Source organism: Rhinoraja longicauda, chromosome 1 (assembly GCF_053455715.1).
Source record: "Rhinoraja longicauda isolate Sanriku21f chromosome 1, sRhiLon1.1, whole genome shotgun sequence".
NCBI classification, from domain to species: Eukaryota; Metazoa; Chordata; class Chondrichthyes; order Rajiformes; family Arhynchobatidae; genus Rhinoraja; species Rhinoraja longicauda.
The window spans coordinates 47,220,127-47,237,560 of NC_135953.1; the positions used below are offsets into that span (position 1 = coordinate 47,220,127).

The following is a 17,434-nucleotide window of genomic DNA, read 5'->3' on the forward strand; positions in this document are numbered from 1 at the left end:
TGCAGAGAGTTGTAGATGAAGCCCACTTAAACCAACTCCCTTCCATTGACTCCATCTACACTTCATGCTGCCTCGGCAAGGCCACCAGCATTATCAAGGACCAGTCTCACCCCTGTCACTCCCTCTTCTCCCCTCTCCCATCAGGCAAGAGATACAGACGTTTAAAAACACACACCTCCAGTTTCCGGGACAGGCAACTGAACAGTCCTTTCACCAACTAGAGAGTGGTCCTAACCTCCTATCTATCTCATTAAAGACCTTCAAACTATCTTTAATCGGACTTTACGGGATTTTATCTTGCACCAAACGTTATACCCTTTATTCTGTATCTGTACACTGCAGACGGCTTGATTGTAATCCAGTCTTTTCACTGACTGGGTAGCACGCAACAAAAAGTGCTTCACATGACATTAATAAACTAAACTATACGGCCAAGAGTAAACAGCAGTGGCTCAAACTGGAACGTAAAGTCTGTTAAATGATATTTACATTGCCATGAAAAACAATTCACTGCACAACTTCTTAAACCAAAGAAATTAAATGGCCGGTGATTCATTCTAATATATTAAATGTTATTTATTTGTGGGTTGCATTAATATCAATCCAGCCTAAAATAGGAAGTTGTAATTCAGCAGGGTAATCTGGAAAAGAAAGGCATGTTGGAAGGACCAGCCAATGGAAGGAACAACCGCTTTGGAGCTGCCATTGCTGCTATCGCTGACATCAATCTGGATGGTTACAATGATGTGGCAGTGGGAGCGCCTGTCGAAGATGAAAACCATGGAGTAGTTTACATTTATAATGGTTACCAAAAATCAATCCAACCAAAACATACGCAAGTATGAGATTTCTGATATTTTTGAAGGGGTTGCATGTTAAACATTCCAGAAGTAACATTTTGTTTCTTTAAATAATTTGCTGCCATCCTTGCTCGTGTCATTTTCCATATATCGGTTCATTCCTAAGGAATTTTCCGAAGTGCTTTGCATCCAAGGAAGAATTTTACATTTATTTTTTAGAAGAATTGTTGTTGATGTAATGTAGAAAATACACTCTAATTTATACGCAATAGTGTGCCTGGAAGAGTAATGCCGCAATAACAAGATAATCTATTTCTGAAGTATAAATATTGACCGGGACGCTATGCAGATATCTCATGCTATCTCATTCAAAAAACACTGTGGTATTAAATATGTTCTGTTTTAACTGCTCTGTCTTTGTAACAGTCATCCATCCGTAAGTTAGATGTGGTGAATCACCCATGATGGCAATCTTTTCTCTGGCTTGGAAAGACTAAATGACACCCAAATCCAATACAGGAACTTTCGAAGTACAATCATGGTAGTAATCTTGAAAATTGTGTGATTTAGTTGTGCACAATGAGATCCCATTTTGAACAGCTAGTCTATTTCAGTGATGTTGACTGAAGAATAAATATTGGCATGATAACGTGGATAATTTCTTTGGGCTTTGAAATATGGCCATGAAATTTGGTACACACATCTGAGAAAGGAGAATGGACTTTGGTTTTCGCAGATATCTAATGTTGCCCCTTTGACCAAATACTCTCATTGAAGTCTCATGTTAGAGATCAGTGCAAAATTTCAATTGTATTCTAGTGCCTTCAAGGTATCATATGGAGCAGCGGTAGAGTTGCTGCCGTACAGCGCCAGAGACCTGGGTTCAATCCTGACTATGGGGGCTGTCTGTACAGAGTTTGTACGTTCTCCCCGTGACTGCATGGGTTTTCCCCAGGCGCACCAGTTTCCTCCCACACTCTATTGTCTATAATTAACTTTGATAAAGATTGTTCCTGATGTGTAGGATGGTGCTAGTGTATGGGGATCACTAGTCGGCACGGACCCAGTGGACTGGGGGCCCTGTTTCTATGCTGTATCTCTGAACTAAATTAAACTAAACTAATATAACACTACCAGTGTGCTGTACTGTGAGTCTTGCTATTATTTTCGTAAGCCCACGTGACCAATTAGGGAAACATTTTTTAAAAATACATTTTAAAAAAGACATACAAAACATATCTCATTTGAATGAGATATTTGCATAGCATCCTGGCCAATATTTATACTTCAAAAGTAGATTATCTTGTTCTTACTTTATTACTCTTCTTGGCACACTGTTGCATAGAAATTATCAAGCGTTTTTTCTTCTGGAAAACGACAATTCTTCTGGAAAATCAATGTAAAATTCTTCCTTGGGCGCAAAGTTCTTTTGAAAATCTTAAGGTCGTGAAAAGTGGGAAATAATTGGAAGTTCTGTCTTTCTTTGTTTGGAATAGCTTATTCTGTTTTTAATGGTGTTCTTCAATTCACGAGCACTGTGTGTTAACTATTACAATTGTCTAAACCTTGATTTTCCAATCTGCTATTAAAATCACACAAGTAAGTATTATCCATTATTAGAAACCTTTGAAAATTCAATCAATGCCCACATGTATCTAGCTGGAGAATTTGATCAAAATGGGCACTTTATTATACATTAGCATAAATCAACATTCTAAACTTATTTTGATATTTTCTAGAAAATACAAGCTGTAGCAATCAACGTAAAATTGCAATATTTTGGGCTGTCCATCGATGGGCAGAAGGATTTGAATGGAGATTCTATCACAGATCTATCAGTTGGATCCATTGGGAATGTGGTGCAACTTTGGTAGGAGAAAATAAGTCTATCTGTTTTCTGAAATGTCCAGTTACTTTGCATATTTTAGTCTGGGACCTGGGGTGTTTTTTTAAAATGTTTTCATATTGTGCTGCAGCTTGAATGCAATAGTAAGAACAGGGAACTGCAGATGCTGTTTACAAAAAAAGACAAAGTGCTGGTACACCTCAGGGGGTCAGGCTGCATCTCTGGAGAACAAGGATAGGACATTTCGGGTCAGGCCCCTTTTTCATTGTTTGGGGGGTGGGGGATAAAAGATAGAAGAGAGGAGGTCCCTGGAAAACATGGACAGGTGACGTTTTGGGATAAAACGCAAAGGTTTTTTTTTCACTGATTTAGATATTCTCTGGGATAAAAGGAGAAGACTGGGATTTGATATGACAAATGTTATTAAAAGTATCAGGTCATATTGACAAAACAATATTTTTCATCTTAAAAAAACTAGCAGCTGGAGATAATGGAATCTGAAGCAAAAATCAAACTGCTGGGACAATTCTTCAGAATCTGAAACGTTGTCCATCCATTTCCCTCCACAGATGCTGTCTGACCCGTTGAGTTCCTCACGCAGTTTGTTTTCTTTTTGCTCAAGATATCAGCATCTACCCAATGTTTCCACATTAAAGATATTGGTTTTTCCTATGACTCGCATGCCATTTTTCATAATTATTTACAATATTATAAGAAAATATTTTTCCAAGAGGAGCTCAATTGTATTATCTCTGACTGAGCCAGTTAAGCACTGACAGACAGAATGGCAGACTATGTCAGTAGTGAAGGAAATCAATGACAATTGATGTCTGAAATCTTGAATCTAACTATGGATATGCCTCCCTGAAATAGTATTAGTAGAAATCCCACCATGCTGACTTGATGAAGATGAAATCAGTCGACAAGTAGAAACTATTGAAGATTAGTTCAACAAGATTTCTGATCTCTGCAATCTGGAAAAAAACAAAAGGATAGACAGATTAAGTATCCCACTATATCACATAACATCCATGGTGCAGATGTGTATCAGAATAGCTTTAATGACTATGACAGAAACATCACTGCTAAGACCACAGTAATGTAAGGAGGAAGCACAATCTCGCTAATTAGGGTGGTCAAAAATATTTGAGCAAATCTGAGGTCCTCAACAGTGCCAATAACCCTGAGACCAAATGTGCAGATAGTTTTCAGATACAATATTGCGTCATCTTTCTGTCACTGTGCCTTGTTGTTAGATTAACTGATGAGTATATTCTGTTCCCATGGTAGGTGGACTATATCCTCGGGTATAAGGAAACCTGTCCCATAGGTGGATGTTTTCGATTTCATGATGTGCTAATTGCACTTGCTTTAAGTTAATTAGTTCTTTTTTGTACACAGCATATAATAACAGGGCTTTTATTCCATTTCAAGGTCACGAAACATTGCAAATGTAAGTGTTACAGTGATGTTTGACCCAACAAAACTCTCAATTTTGAACAAAACTTGTATAATCAATGGAAATGGTCAAACTTGTGACAAAATTAAAATATGCTTCCAAGCTTCAATTAAACCTGAAAAATCTGGATCATCAATTGGTAAGAATCATCTGATCTTGTTTTTATTTTTATGGTCAAACATTTTATGCAATGTAAAGATCTGTGGTATTGCTTAATGTTACCAAACACCTTGAGAAACCAATTCGTAATAAACTTGAATATCCATTAAAGGCATCCCAATCACAAGTCATAACTCAATTGACTTTTACTATTTGACAAAATTAATCAGTCTCCTTCCAGAAATATGAAACAAGATTGGGACAATCTTGACTGAATTTCATAGCCAATATTTTCAAAAAATTTATTTGTATAATCAAAATTTTCAGTTCAGCAAGAAATGAGAAGGTGTAGCTTTTGGGCCGCAGCCACGAAAACAAACTTCAAAGTAGTAATTAAGTTGAAAATGTCTCAGGTTCGACAAAAGTGACATTGTGAGCATGTCTTACATATCCTAAGCCATGCGTACTTCACTCTTCCCTCAAGTGAAACCTTCAAGGATTTTAATGATTCTGCCTAATCCCTGGCAAAATTAAATTGATGGTTATCATATTCTCAAAATAGTGTGAACATTTCAATGAATATCATAAGGATATAAATATGACATTATAAAATATAGTACAGTTTATAGAGAATATACAGTAATCTTTCAATGGAAGATGTTTGTTAAATGCACAAGGTTAGCCAAAAATAGCTTATTATGTTAGTATTTAACAATTTTGCTCCTTGACAAGATTCTGCCTTTCCTGTCTAAGGATTCAACTTCAATCTAGCTAATAGACTACTAAACCATAGAGACATAGAAAAAAAACATAGAAAATAGGTGCAGGAGTAGGCCATTCGGCCCTTCAAGCCAACACCGCCATTCAATATGATCATGGCTGATCATCCTAAATGAGTACCCCATTCCTGCTTTCTCCCCAATCCCAATTCCGTTACCCCTAAGAGCTAAAATCTAACTCTCTCTTGAAAACATGCAGTGAATTGACCTCCACTGCCTTCTGTGGCAGAGAATTCCACAGATTCACAACTCTCTAAGTGAAAAAGTTTTTCTCATCTCAGTCCTAAATGGCCTACCCCTTATTCTTAAACTGTGGCACCTGATTCTGGACTCCCCCATCATCGGAAAAAAAACATTCTTGCATCTAACCTGTCCAATCCCTTAAGAATCTTATATGTTTCTATAAGATTCCCTCTCATCCTTCTAGATTCCAATGAATATGAGCTCAGTCGATCATTCTTTCATCATATGTACAATCCGACACTATTCAGATAATAATCTGCCGCCTTGTTCTTGCCACCAAAGTAGATAACCTCACATTTATCCACATTATACTGCATCTGCCATTCATCTGCCCACTCACCCAGCCTATCCAAGTCACCCTGCAGCCTCATAGCATCCTCCTCGCAATTCACACTGCCACCCAGCTTTGTGTCAACCGCAAACTTGGAGATGTTACATTTAATTCCTTTGTCTAAATCGTTAATATATATTGTAAATAACTGGAGTCCCAGCACTGACCCTTGCGGTACCCCACTAGTCACTGCTATGGCTATCCATCACATTCAAACTCTCATTTGTCTCCCTTAACTATAACTCTGCACATCTTTCACCATGAAACATCAAATGTCAAATGCACAGGATTATTGAGCAATGCAGCACAGAAACGGGTTCTTCTGCCTTCATCAAGCACCATTGTTTTACTCTAATCCTATTTTATACTCCCTGTTCCCATTATTTTTGTCATACACAATCACCCTTCTGTTATCTAATCACTCCTAATTACAGCCATCTTTTAACCATTCCCTTCCCATGCCACCACCACCACCTGACACACTTTCTCTAACTCATCTTTCTTTCCCTGACTGTGTATTTGATTGACAATAGACAATAGACAATAGGTGCAGGAGGAGGCCATTCGGCCCTTCAATGTGATCATGGCTGAAACGTGATACAGTCCTAACTTGTGTAGGAAGGAACTATGTATGCTGGTTTAAACCGAAGATAGATTCAAAATGCTGGGGCAACTCAGCGGGACAGGCAGCATCTCTAGATAGATGGAATGGGTGAAGTTCCAGTTCGAGACCCTTCTTCAGACTGAAGATTCGTGACCCGAAATGTCACCCATTCCTTCTCTCCAGAAATGCTGCCAGTCCCGCTGAGTTACTCCAGCATTTTGTGTCTATCGACAGCCCTAACTTTTTCCACTTTTGAATAAAGATCATCAGCCTAAAATAGTAACCCTAATCGGTCTCTACAATTGCAGTCTGACCTGCAGTGCAATTTTGTTTCCTTTCCTGCTTCAATTACATGTTCTTGCTGTTCAGTGACTTTCTCCATCAACAAAGAGCTTGTATTTTTAGCCAAACCAGCAAAAAGCAGAGCTAGGAAAACCAGGATTTGTATTTAGTTTCTATTCCTTGCTGGCAAAGCGCACAATTATTCTTAATTCATCATTATTAGATTTTTTGTTTCATGTCAAGCAAGTTTAATAAATTTATTGAATATGTAACTGTGTTAAAAATGTCTAATAACTTACTAGTCTTGCTGCTGTTATTTATTAAATGATTGTATGATTACGGTAAATACATGTTTCATGGATTTTGTGTTTTTATGGCCGTTGGCAGATCAATTTCCCTCCTGGGGTAAATAAAGTTCTGTCGAATCATATCGTAATAAAATACTTGTAAACTTTTAAATAGAAATGCCTTATTAAAGGAATCCCTTTCAAAATCACCAGATATCGAATACAAACTCACACTGGATGCTGGTCTCAAGTCATCTCGTGTTAGTTCACGAGGACTATTTCAAGCTAACCATGATCGAGAAATAAAGAAGGTCATTACAGCTGATAACTCTCAAAAATGCAACGAACTCATCTTTTATGTCCAAGTAAGTAAACTACTAAGCTATTTGTTAGGAATGGCATACTATCTCACTTACTCTTGATTGCTAAAATTGCTTTGGTAAAATATATAAGGATTAAACGTGGCTGCAAGTACAGAAGCACTAAGCGTTATAAAACATCCTTAAAGGCTATAGATCGAGTCGTAAGGATACACAGCACGGAAATGGGTCCTTCAGCCCACCAAATCAATGCCAAACATCACTGCCCCTTTAGATAAATTCTACATTTGCTGTAGCCCATTAATTAACCGACTTCCGCAGTTTTGAGAAATGAGAGGAAACTGGAGTATCCGGAGGAAACCCTTATGGCAAACAGAAAAAATGTGTGAACTTTACATACTTGGTACCCAAGCTCAGGATTGAACCTGGGTGTTTGGCATTGTGAGGCAGCAGTTCTGATAGCTAATGTCATTATTCTGCACAATAAATTATGATTCATTTTTATTAGTCATGTACTTCTGCACTTGTTGTGTATATTTCACAACCAGCTATATGGTGTTTTCTAACTATAACTGTCAACTCTCTCCAAACAAGGATCCTGGAGATATTGTAAGCCCAATTGGCCTACGTTTAGACTTTAATCCACAAAGGCTTGAAACCGGGCCCACTCTTGATGTCAACACAGCAAGTTCCAGGGAGTTCTTTGTAAGTTCAAGGAAGCACCTCACATTGATTTTATTAAAGAATAAATTGTCCATGTACATATGTAATTTTGTATTTCATTTAAAATGTTGATGTAGATTCCTTTCTCCAATGACTGCGGTGAAGATGAAGAATGCATAACTGATCTTGCAATTAAAGTTCGTGTAATTAATCCCAGCATCGGGTGAGAATATGTAATCATCTGTAAAAACTGAAATTGCTAGCCTGCTTCTTTGAGTATATAGAACCATAAAGATAAAGCATCGTACAGCATGGAAACAGATCCTTTGGGCCAACTTGTCCATGCTGACCAAGCTACTCATACAACCTAGTCCAATTTCCCTGAGTTTGATCCATATCCCTTTAAACATTTTCTATCCATTGACCTGTTCAAATATATTTTAAATGTTGTTAATGTAGTTGCCTCGACCACTTCCTCTGACAGCTCGTCCTTATCTGTACTGCCCTCTGTGTGAAGATGTTGCCCCTCAGCGTTCCTTTCTCACATAAATCTTTGCTCTATAATTCTTGATTCTCTAGCCCTGGGAAAAGAACTGTGCATTCACCCATCTGGGGTTCCTCTCATGATTTTTCCTCCTCTCTAACATCTCCTCTCAATCTCCTGTATTCCAATGGATAAAGTTCTAGCCTGCAAAACCTTTCCCTTTAACTTAGTCCCTCAAGGCCTGGCAACATCCTCATAAATCTTTTCTGCACTCTTTCCAGTTTGATTGCAGCTTTCCTGGAGCAGGGTAATCAAAACTGAATACAAACCTCCAATTGCAACCTCACCAATATCTTGTACACTGAAATATAACAGTAAGACACTGCAGATGCTGGGATCTTGCATAGAGCAAAGTACTGGAGTGAACCGCTGAGTTACTTCAGTACTTTGTTTTACTATAACAGTACCTCATTCTTCGCTTGGGTAGTTTACATCCTAATAATATGAACATTAAATTTTCCAATTTCAATTTTCCATTTCAAATTTTCCATTTCTCCCACCAACTCCCAATGCCCCCCTCCCCCTCTCCCCCACCTGTCAGTCACCCTACTCCTTTCCCCTCCTTCCCAGCCCTGGATCACCCCTGTTTTCTCTTCCCCGTCCCTTTCCACACATACCTCTCCTACCAAGCTTTACGTTTCACTCCTAATCTCTCCTTATCTGACATGCTTTTGCCTCCTTTTTACCTCTAGCCTTTGTCACTTACTCCACTTGTCAACCAATCACCCCCCTCACTTCTGAATAGACAATAGACAATAGGTGCAGGAGGAGGCCCTTCGAGCCAGCACCGCCATTCAATGTGATCATGGCTGATCATTCTCAATCAGTACCCCTTTCCTGCCTTCTCCCCATACTCCCTGACTTCGCTATCCTTAAGAGCTCTATTTAGTTCTCTCTTGAATGCATTCAGAGAATTGGCCTCCACTGCCTTCTGAGGCAGAGAATTCCACAGATTCACAACTCTCTGACTGGAATGTTGGCCTTCATAACAAGAGGAGTTGAGTATAGGAGCAAAGAGGTCCTTCTACAGTTGTACCGGGCCCTGGTGAGACCGCACCTGGAGTACAGTTTTGGTCTCCAAATTTGAGGAAGGATATTCTTGCTATTGAGGGCGTGCAGCGTAGGTTCACTAGGTTAATTCCCGGAATGGCGGGACTGTCGTATGTTGAAAGGCTGGAGCAATTAGGCTTGTATACGCTGGAATTTAGAAGGATGAGGGGGGATCTTATTGAAACATATAAGATAATTAGGGGATTGGACACATTAGAGGCAGGAAACATGTTCCCAATGTTGGGGGAGTCCAGAACAAGGGGCCACAGTTTAAGAATAAGGGGTAGGCCATTTAGAACGGAGATGAGGAAGAACTTTTTCAGTCAGAGAGTGGTGAAGGTGTGGAATTCTCTGCCTCAGAAGGCAGTGGAGGCCAGTTCGTTGGATGCTTTCAAGAGAGAGCTGGATAGAGCTCTTAAGGATAGCGGAGTGAGGGGGTATGGGGAGAAGGCAGGAACGGGGTACTGATTGAGAGTGATCAGCCATGATCGCATTGAATGGCGGTGCTGGCTCGAAGGGCTGAATGGCCTACTCCTGCACCTATTGTCTATTGTCTATTGTATTATCCACATCTCAAACACAAATCAAAAGTCAGTGCCATTGAGAATTAAAGCAAACTGATATTTCTCCAGGTTTCTGGCCAAACCAATTTTAGATTGAAAGATACATCATAGAAACAAATTCTTCATCCCACCGATTCCATGTCAACTATTGATCACCAGTTCACACTAGTTCTATATTCTCCCACTTTCGCATCCACTCCCGATACACTAGGGGTAATTTGCAGAGGCCAATTAACCTATTCACACTTGAACCGGAAGTTCAGGCAAATGAACTAGGTTTTATTCATCCTTCCCTTTGAAAACTAGTGCCGGAGACAGGACAGGACCAAGGCAAATGAAACAGTATATCAACAAGACAATGCAAGAACATTTCCTTTGAATACATGGCTGTGAATTGTAGGCTTTGTTAAGATGCATTTATTGGTGTATCTGTGAGGTACAATAAGATAAATTAATTAACACTTCTTTGAATAATAATAATAGTAGAAAATTGTGTTTATTTGAATAAAATTTATATTTTGCATTGGACATTCCTGAATGTATACTAAAATTAATATTTTTAATACCAATAGAACAACACCATACATAGTTAGCAGCAAGAACAAACGGATAACAATTAATGTAGAGGCAGAGAACAAGAAGGAAAATGCGTTTAATGCTAAAGTCAACATACATTTTTCTAAAAACATATTTTTTTCATCAGTGAGTAGAACATTTTATTTATATACTTTATGTCTGCAATAAAAATACTAGGGTAAATGATTGTCTTTTTCATTTCATGCATCATCTGAGAGAAGAGGAGGCTGGCATTTCGGTTACAATTAAAATTACTTCCACATGACTGTCACATAATGGCCATCTCCAATGAGGAAATCCTCACCCACCTCCCCATGCATGCTTAGGTCTGCACTTGCATAGAAATCGTGCATTTAGCCCCTAAGCTAGGGCTTCTTTCCTTTCGTGTGCCTCCAGCAATGTTATCTCCAGCCACTAAATATCAACAGTGCCTTCCACATGCTTCAACTGTGCAATTGTGAACGTGAAAATTAATTGATTTCTCTGTCAAGACATTCATTTTAATGGCTGGACTACCCTAAGCAAATCTATGTGGTCAGACTTTCTGATCTTTTGCCATGTTGGGCTATCTGGAGAAGTCTGTTGTGTGCCAGAAGACTATTCAGACGAGGTGTGACAGAATCCTATGCTGAACTGCCGGCTATTCTTCCAACTTTGCTCCACTATTAATAGTGAAACACTTTCCTTGCAAAATTGCATCACCTAATCAGAAGTAGGGTGTCTGTCTATTTTAAATAGTTATAGATATAGACAGTATTAGACAACTATTTTGAAAGCCAAATGCTTACATTTATAATTTGTGATGTGTATTTAACTCTTTTCTTTTAACAGGTTGATAATGTTGAAGTTCCATGTTTAATTGTAGACCCACAATCAATATCTTGTGACATTGGGCACCCATTATTGCGAGGAGGAGATAAGGTGATTTATTTTAAAGTTATTTGGAAATTCTTTAGTACCGCACAAATGAAATTTACAATAATTAATGATTTTTGAGCATATTGATTGAATTGAGTACAACCAACTAACTAGACGCAAGCTATCAGATATCCTGGAGAAATAATGCTGCAGGGTCAGGTTAAAAACTTTTTAACTAAACAATAAAATTTAGAATTCAGAATCATTGATACATGGATACATAGAAAATAGGTGCAGGAGTAGGCCATTCAGCCCTACGAGCCAGCACCGCCATTCAATGTGATCATGGCTGATCATCCATAATCTGAATCCCGTTCCTGCCTTCTCCCCATATTCTTTGATTCTGCTAGTCCTAAGAGCTGCATCTAACTCTCTTCTGAATGCATCCAGTGAATCGGCCTCCACTGCCTTCTGAGGCAGAGAATTCCACAAATTCACAACTCTGGGTGAAAAAGTTTTTCCTCATCTCAGTTCTAAATGGCCTACCCCTTATTAGAGTCACAGTCTTACAGAAAAGACACATGCCCTTCAGTCCAACTCTTCTATGCTGACTAAGATGCCCCATCTAAGCTATTCTCATTTACTTGCATTTAGTCTATATTCCACAACTTTCCTATTCATGTATCTGTCCAAGTGTCTTTTAAATGCTGTTATCATATCTGCCTCAACTATCTCCTCAAGCAGTTTGTTTCATATACCCACCACACTCTGAGTGAAAAAATTCCCATCACGTTTTGATTAAATATTGTCCCTCTCATCTTCAACCTACATCCTCTGGTTCTTGATCCCCTACTATGGATAAAAATAAGATGTGTTCACCCCCCTATTTATGCCCATCATTGTATTATACACCTCTCTAAGATCATCCGTCAGTTTCCTGCGCTCCAAGAGATAAAGTCACAGCCTAACCAAACTTTTTCTGCAGTTCAGGTCCTCCAATTCTGGCAACGTCCTCATAAATTTTATCTGCACTCTATCCAGCTAGGGTGACCAAAATTCAACAAAATACTCTGTGCAGCTTCACCAACCTCTTGTAACATAATGGCCCAACTTCTATACTCTGTAGATAAACGCAAAAAGCTGGAGTAACTCAACGGGTTGGCGAGCATCTCTGGAGAAAAGAAGTAGATGATGTTTCGGGTCGAGACCCTTCTTCAGACTCAGAGTCAGGAGAGATTCTATTCTCTGTATCCTGACTGATGAAGGCCAGTGTACCAAAAGCCTTCATCACCACTCTGCCTAACATTACCTTTGCTTTAAGGGAACAATAATTGGTACCTGCTGGAATAACTCAGCAGGTCAGGCAGCATCTCGGGAGAGAAGGAATGGGTGACGTTTCGGGTCGAGACCCTTCTTCAGTCTGAAGAAGGGTCTCGACCCTAAACGTCACCCATTCCTTCTCTCCCGAGATGCTGCCTGACCTGCTGAGTTACTCCAGCATTTTGTGAATAAATCGATTTGTACCAGCATCTGCAGTTATTTTCTTATAATAATTGGTACCTGCACTGCTAGATTCCTCTGCTCTGCATCTCTTCCCTTGGCCCCACCAATCACTGTGAATACCCTGCCCTGATGAAAGATCATCAAACCTCTCACAATTCGTGAAATGTTCTTTAGTCTAAAATTATCCTCATGTCTAATCCTTGGTTATGGTAATTGCTTAGTCAAAATGTGTATCGTTGTTGCATTTTCCTGTGATTAAACATGCCAAAGAAGAGCTCAAATTAAATGTATTGCCTCACTTTTCTTCCGTTGATAGGTCAATTTTAATGTCGATTTTGACTTTAACTTTAAAGAACCAAGGAGAGTTACATATGTGACATTCCACGCTGTAAGGTATACATTTTAAATTATAATACAAAAGATTCACAATGTTTTAAAAAACATATTTCTTCTATGTTTCTGTTTTTAATAACACAGCTACTTTACTTTATAGTGATAGTATTGAGCACCCAGAAACTGAATTCAACAATAAAGCAAGAGTTGATTTCACCGTACAGTATGATGCTGAAATTCTCTTCTCAAGGTATGGATGGGATGTGGGGATCGAGTTTCAGACTTGAACTAATAAAATTAGTTTGCCCAAGGACTTTCAAAAATGAAGATATTTTCAATAGCAATAACTTTATTTTCATTACTGTAGGCTAAAAATACTAACAGCTACATGTTACATTGTTTACCAGAGGACTATTGTGCAAGGATCAATGGAAACAATTGCTTGTCAATTTTCACGGCCACCCAGGCTTAAAGTAACAGAAAATAATGTCTGACAGCTATGGGGAGGTTACATGGAAATATTTTTTTCCCTGTCTATTTTTTTTCCCCCCAAAACTGCTTTTTTTTCTGCATGTCATTTTCCAAAGTAACTTTTCAGTGGTTCGCTAGCCCTCAATTAAAATTACGTTATAACCAATCTGGTTCATGTGATGCAGATAGTGTACCCCGATTTATCATTCACGTTATTTCCAATTCATGTTATGTGCTATGGTAGAATCACCTGTATTATTCATCACGTGTATTCTCTTCTAACATTCTGCTCAGTTAGTTAAATGATCTCCATCCGCCTTTTAACAAAACATCTAAATCAACAGCTTAAGAAAATAACTGCAGATGCTGGTACAAATCGATTTATTCACAAAATGCTGGAGTAACTCAGCAGGTCAGGCAGCATCTCGGGAGAGAAGGAATGGGTGACGTTTCAGTCTGAAGAAGGGTCTCGACCCGAAACGTCACCCATTCCTTCTCTCCCGAGATGCTGCCTGACCTGCTGAGTTACTCCAGCATTTTGTGAGTAAATCAACAGCTTATCTTCCAAATATCAAAAATTCATTAAAATTATCTACATGTAATGGGAAACAACCTGTTTTATTGTTCCACCGTCTTTGTCAACCTTTCCACAGCCTCTGTGAAGTTACGCCATTTTATTTACTGTAGCACAGTGGCAGAATAAAGCACCAGAGACCCGGGTTTCATCCTGACTATGGGTGCTGTCTGTGTGGAGTTTGCACATTTCTCCCTGAGACCACTAGGGTTTTCTCCAGGTGCTCTGGTTTCCACCCACTCTCCAAAGACGTGCAGTTTTGAAGGTTCATGTGCAAAAAACAAAATGCCAGAGGAACTCAGCAGGTCAGGCCTCATCCGTAGAGGGAATGGACAGACATTTTTTTGTGTTGGGACTCTTCTTCATACTCCTTCCAGTCTGTAGAAGGGTTCAACCTGAAACATCATCCATTCTGTCCACAGACACTGCCTGGCTTGCTGAGCTCCTCCGGCACTTTGTTATTATCTCACGATTCGAGCATCTACTGTTTGTTACATCTCCACTAACAGTAATGTACTAAGGGTGAGTTAATCTGTTTGAACACAGACAACCACGAAAATTAAAATAAAGTTTCTCACACAAAAGTAATTTTAAAAATGTAAACTGACCGAACTAAATCAAATAAAAAGGTCAGCTCACCTTCTACCAGCAGACCATTTTGTTCATAAATTGCAATGAGCCTGAAAACTGTGAGAAATTAGTATTCCACGGTTTCAAACAAAGGCAACTAACACACAGACAGCAGGGCAGACAATCATGGAGAGGTCCATCAGAAGTGCTGCCAATCAGACAGTAGTGACTCAGTTAGTGGAGCTGCTGCCTCACAGGGCCAGAGTCCTGGGTTTGATCCTGACCTTGGGTTGTGTCTGTGTGGAGTTTGCACATTCTCCGTGTAAGTTTCCTCCAGGCGTTCCGGATTCCTCCCGTATCCCACAAATGTACAGATTTGAAGATTAATTGGCCTCTGTAAATTACCCACGAGGGAGTCGGGAGTGGATGCGACTGTGGGATAACATAGAAATAGTATGAACAAGTAATCGATGGTTAGCGTGGACTCGGTGGGCCAAAGGGCCTGTTTACATGTTGTATCTCTAAAATAAAAACTAAATCTGCACAACAATTTAAGTTGTTAACACACATCTCATGATGGTTGGCTGCACATCCATTATCTGCTGTGGGCAAAACCAATGGACAATTTAGAGCCTGGTTTGAGGTTTCAACATGTGAAATTCTAATACAACACTAAGCTATTTGCGTTTGAATGTTGAAATCCCATGAGTCTATATGCTAATGAATGACCTAAATATGACTTAAACAGGCTTATATTGGCTTATTCATCCCATTCTTTTGATTTAAGTTAAGCAAGTGCCCTAATATTTCACCGCTTAATTGTCTTTGACATACATCTGAAAATATAATATTTGCATGTTAATATAATGTAATCAGTGTTATCCAATTAACCATAAAATGCATGAAGAGATTAGTAAGAGAGTGCAAGTATGCTGTTGAGACAAAAGATTGGTCATTATCATTTTAAAGGAAAAGTCGACTTTAAGGGCTGAATAGTTCACCCTTTCTCATTTAATATGTTTTTCTGGTTCTTTAAAATATTGATCAAAAAGTGATGAATGAATGTGGCTGGCACAATTGCACAACTAGTAGAGCTGTTGCGTACATTTCCCAAGAACCAGCTTCAATCTTGATCTTCTGTCTATCTGTCTGTGCGGAGTTTGCACGTTCTCCTGGAATGTATCCGCATAAATTTCCCCTGGGTTTCCTATTTTCCCGCATCCTAAAAATGTATTGGTTGATCGGAAAATGGGGCGAATAGAAAAATGGGATTAATGTAGAATTACTGTCAATGGGTAGTTGGTGGCCAAGACGGACTTGGTGGGCTGAGGGGACAGTTTTTCTGCTGTGTCTCTCTCTGACTTCATGATATTTTGTAGCATGACTGCATATACTAGTGTTAATTGCTTTTGATTTTACAGAGCCACCAACATAAATTTCTATGAAATCCGTCCTGATAAAGTCGTTTCAGAAATAATCAATGACTTTAAGGATATTGGTCCAGAATATATTATTAAACTCAAAGTAAGTTTTGTTGTTCCTTGCAGCCTATTGCACATTGAATGACCTTCTCGCATCAAGTTTCAACAAACTCCCCTCTTTCCATTAGGGGCGGAATATACCTGGCAGTTGAACAGGGACTCAGTCGAGTGACCTTTCAAATACTTTAATTTATCTTCACTTCTGTCACCTCCACGTACATATGAAATTCCAATGTATGAAAATACATTAATTCCTACGAATGGCTGAACTCGTTTCCCCTCTCCCTCTCCCTCTCCCTCTCCCTCTCCCTCTCCCTCTCCCTCTCCCTCTCCCTCTCCCTCTCCCTCTCCCTCTCCCTCTCCCTCTCCCTCTCCCTCTCCCTCTCCCTCTCCCTCTCCCTCTCCCTCTCCCTCTCCCTCTCCCTCTCCCTCTCCCTCTCCCTCTCCCTCTCCCTCTCCCTCTCCCTCTCCCCCTCCCTCTCCCCCTCCCCCTCCCCCTCCCCCCTCCTCCCTCCCCGCCCCTCTCCCTCCACTTTTAGTAATTGTTCTTTATTATCAGTTTTCAATGCTTTTATTGTCAATCATTACAATACTGTGGAGGCATGGTTAGCATTGCTCAATGCTGGAGATACAGGAGAGGTCGGAGCTGAATTAATTTGGATAAATTGCTGCTGTGTATCCAGTTGATAGGATATACAGTAGTCACACAACATCACTGATGCAGGGACTTGAGAGCAGCCAGTGTTACGGTCGAAGAGGCGCTGAAGGTACAATCGTGTATGAAGGTAGACAAATCTCCAGGCATTTAGGCTGACATGAGCTGATTAGGGATAGTCTGTATGGTTTTGTATGTGGGAGGTCGTGTCTCACAAACCTGATTGAGTTTTGTGAAGACGTGACCAAAAAGGTCGATGAGGGCAGAGCTGTAGATGTTGTATTTATGGACTTTAGTAAAGCATTCGACAAGGTTCCTCATGGTAGGCTGCTCTGGAAGGTTAGATCGCTTGGGATGCAAGGAGAGATAGCTGAATGGATAGAAAATTGGCTTAATGGAAGGAAGCAGAAGGTGGTGGAAGGTTGCTTCCTGCACTGGAGGCCTGTGACTAGTGGTGTGACTCAGGGTTCGGTGCTGGGCACATAGACTGTGGTCCCTGGTTCTGGACTCACGCAACATTGGGAACATTTTTCCTGCATCTAG

General features: G+C 39.7%; 1 protein-coding gene across 3 annotated transcripts in view; it reads left to right on the plus strand.

Moving 5' to 3' along the window:
* Positions 1-17,434, plus strand: part of itga2.2 (integrin, alpha 2 (CD49B, alpha 2 subunit of VLA-2 receptor), tandem duplicate 2) — a 116,203-nt gene that overhangs the window by 81,783 nt on the left and 16,986 nt on the right. Inside the window, exons 14-24 of one of the 3 annotated variants that reach the window (XM_078396722.1) lie at positions 633-839; positions 2,540-2,670; positions 4,081-4,244; positions 6,944-7,095; positions 7,645-7,755; positions 7,851-7,936; positions 10,443-10,572; positions 11,278-11,367; positions 13,124-13,200; positions 13,301-13,390; positions 16,177-16,279. In XM_078396722.1, coding sequence (XP_078252848.1) covers positions 633-839; positions 2,540-2,670; positions 4,081-4,244; positions 6,944-7,095; positions 7,645-7,755; positions 7,851-7,936; positions 10,443-10,572; positions 11,278-11,367; positions 13,124-13,200; positions 13,301-13,390; positions 16,177-16,279 — 1,341 coding nt within the window. The remainder of the gene's footprint in view (positions 1-632; positions 840-2,539; positions 2,671-4,080; positions 4,245-6,943; positions 7,096-7,644; positions 7,756-7,850; positions 7,937-10,442; positions 10,573-11,277; positions 11,368-13,123; positions 13,201-13,300; positions 13,391-16,176; positions 16,280-17,434) is intronic. The other 2 variants (XM_078396732.1, XM_078396740.1) reach the window with 2 other exon arrangements.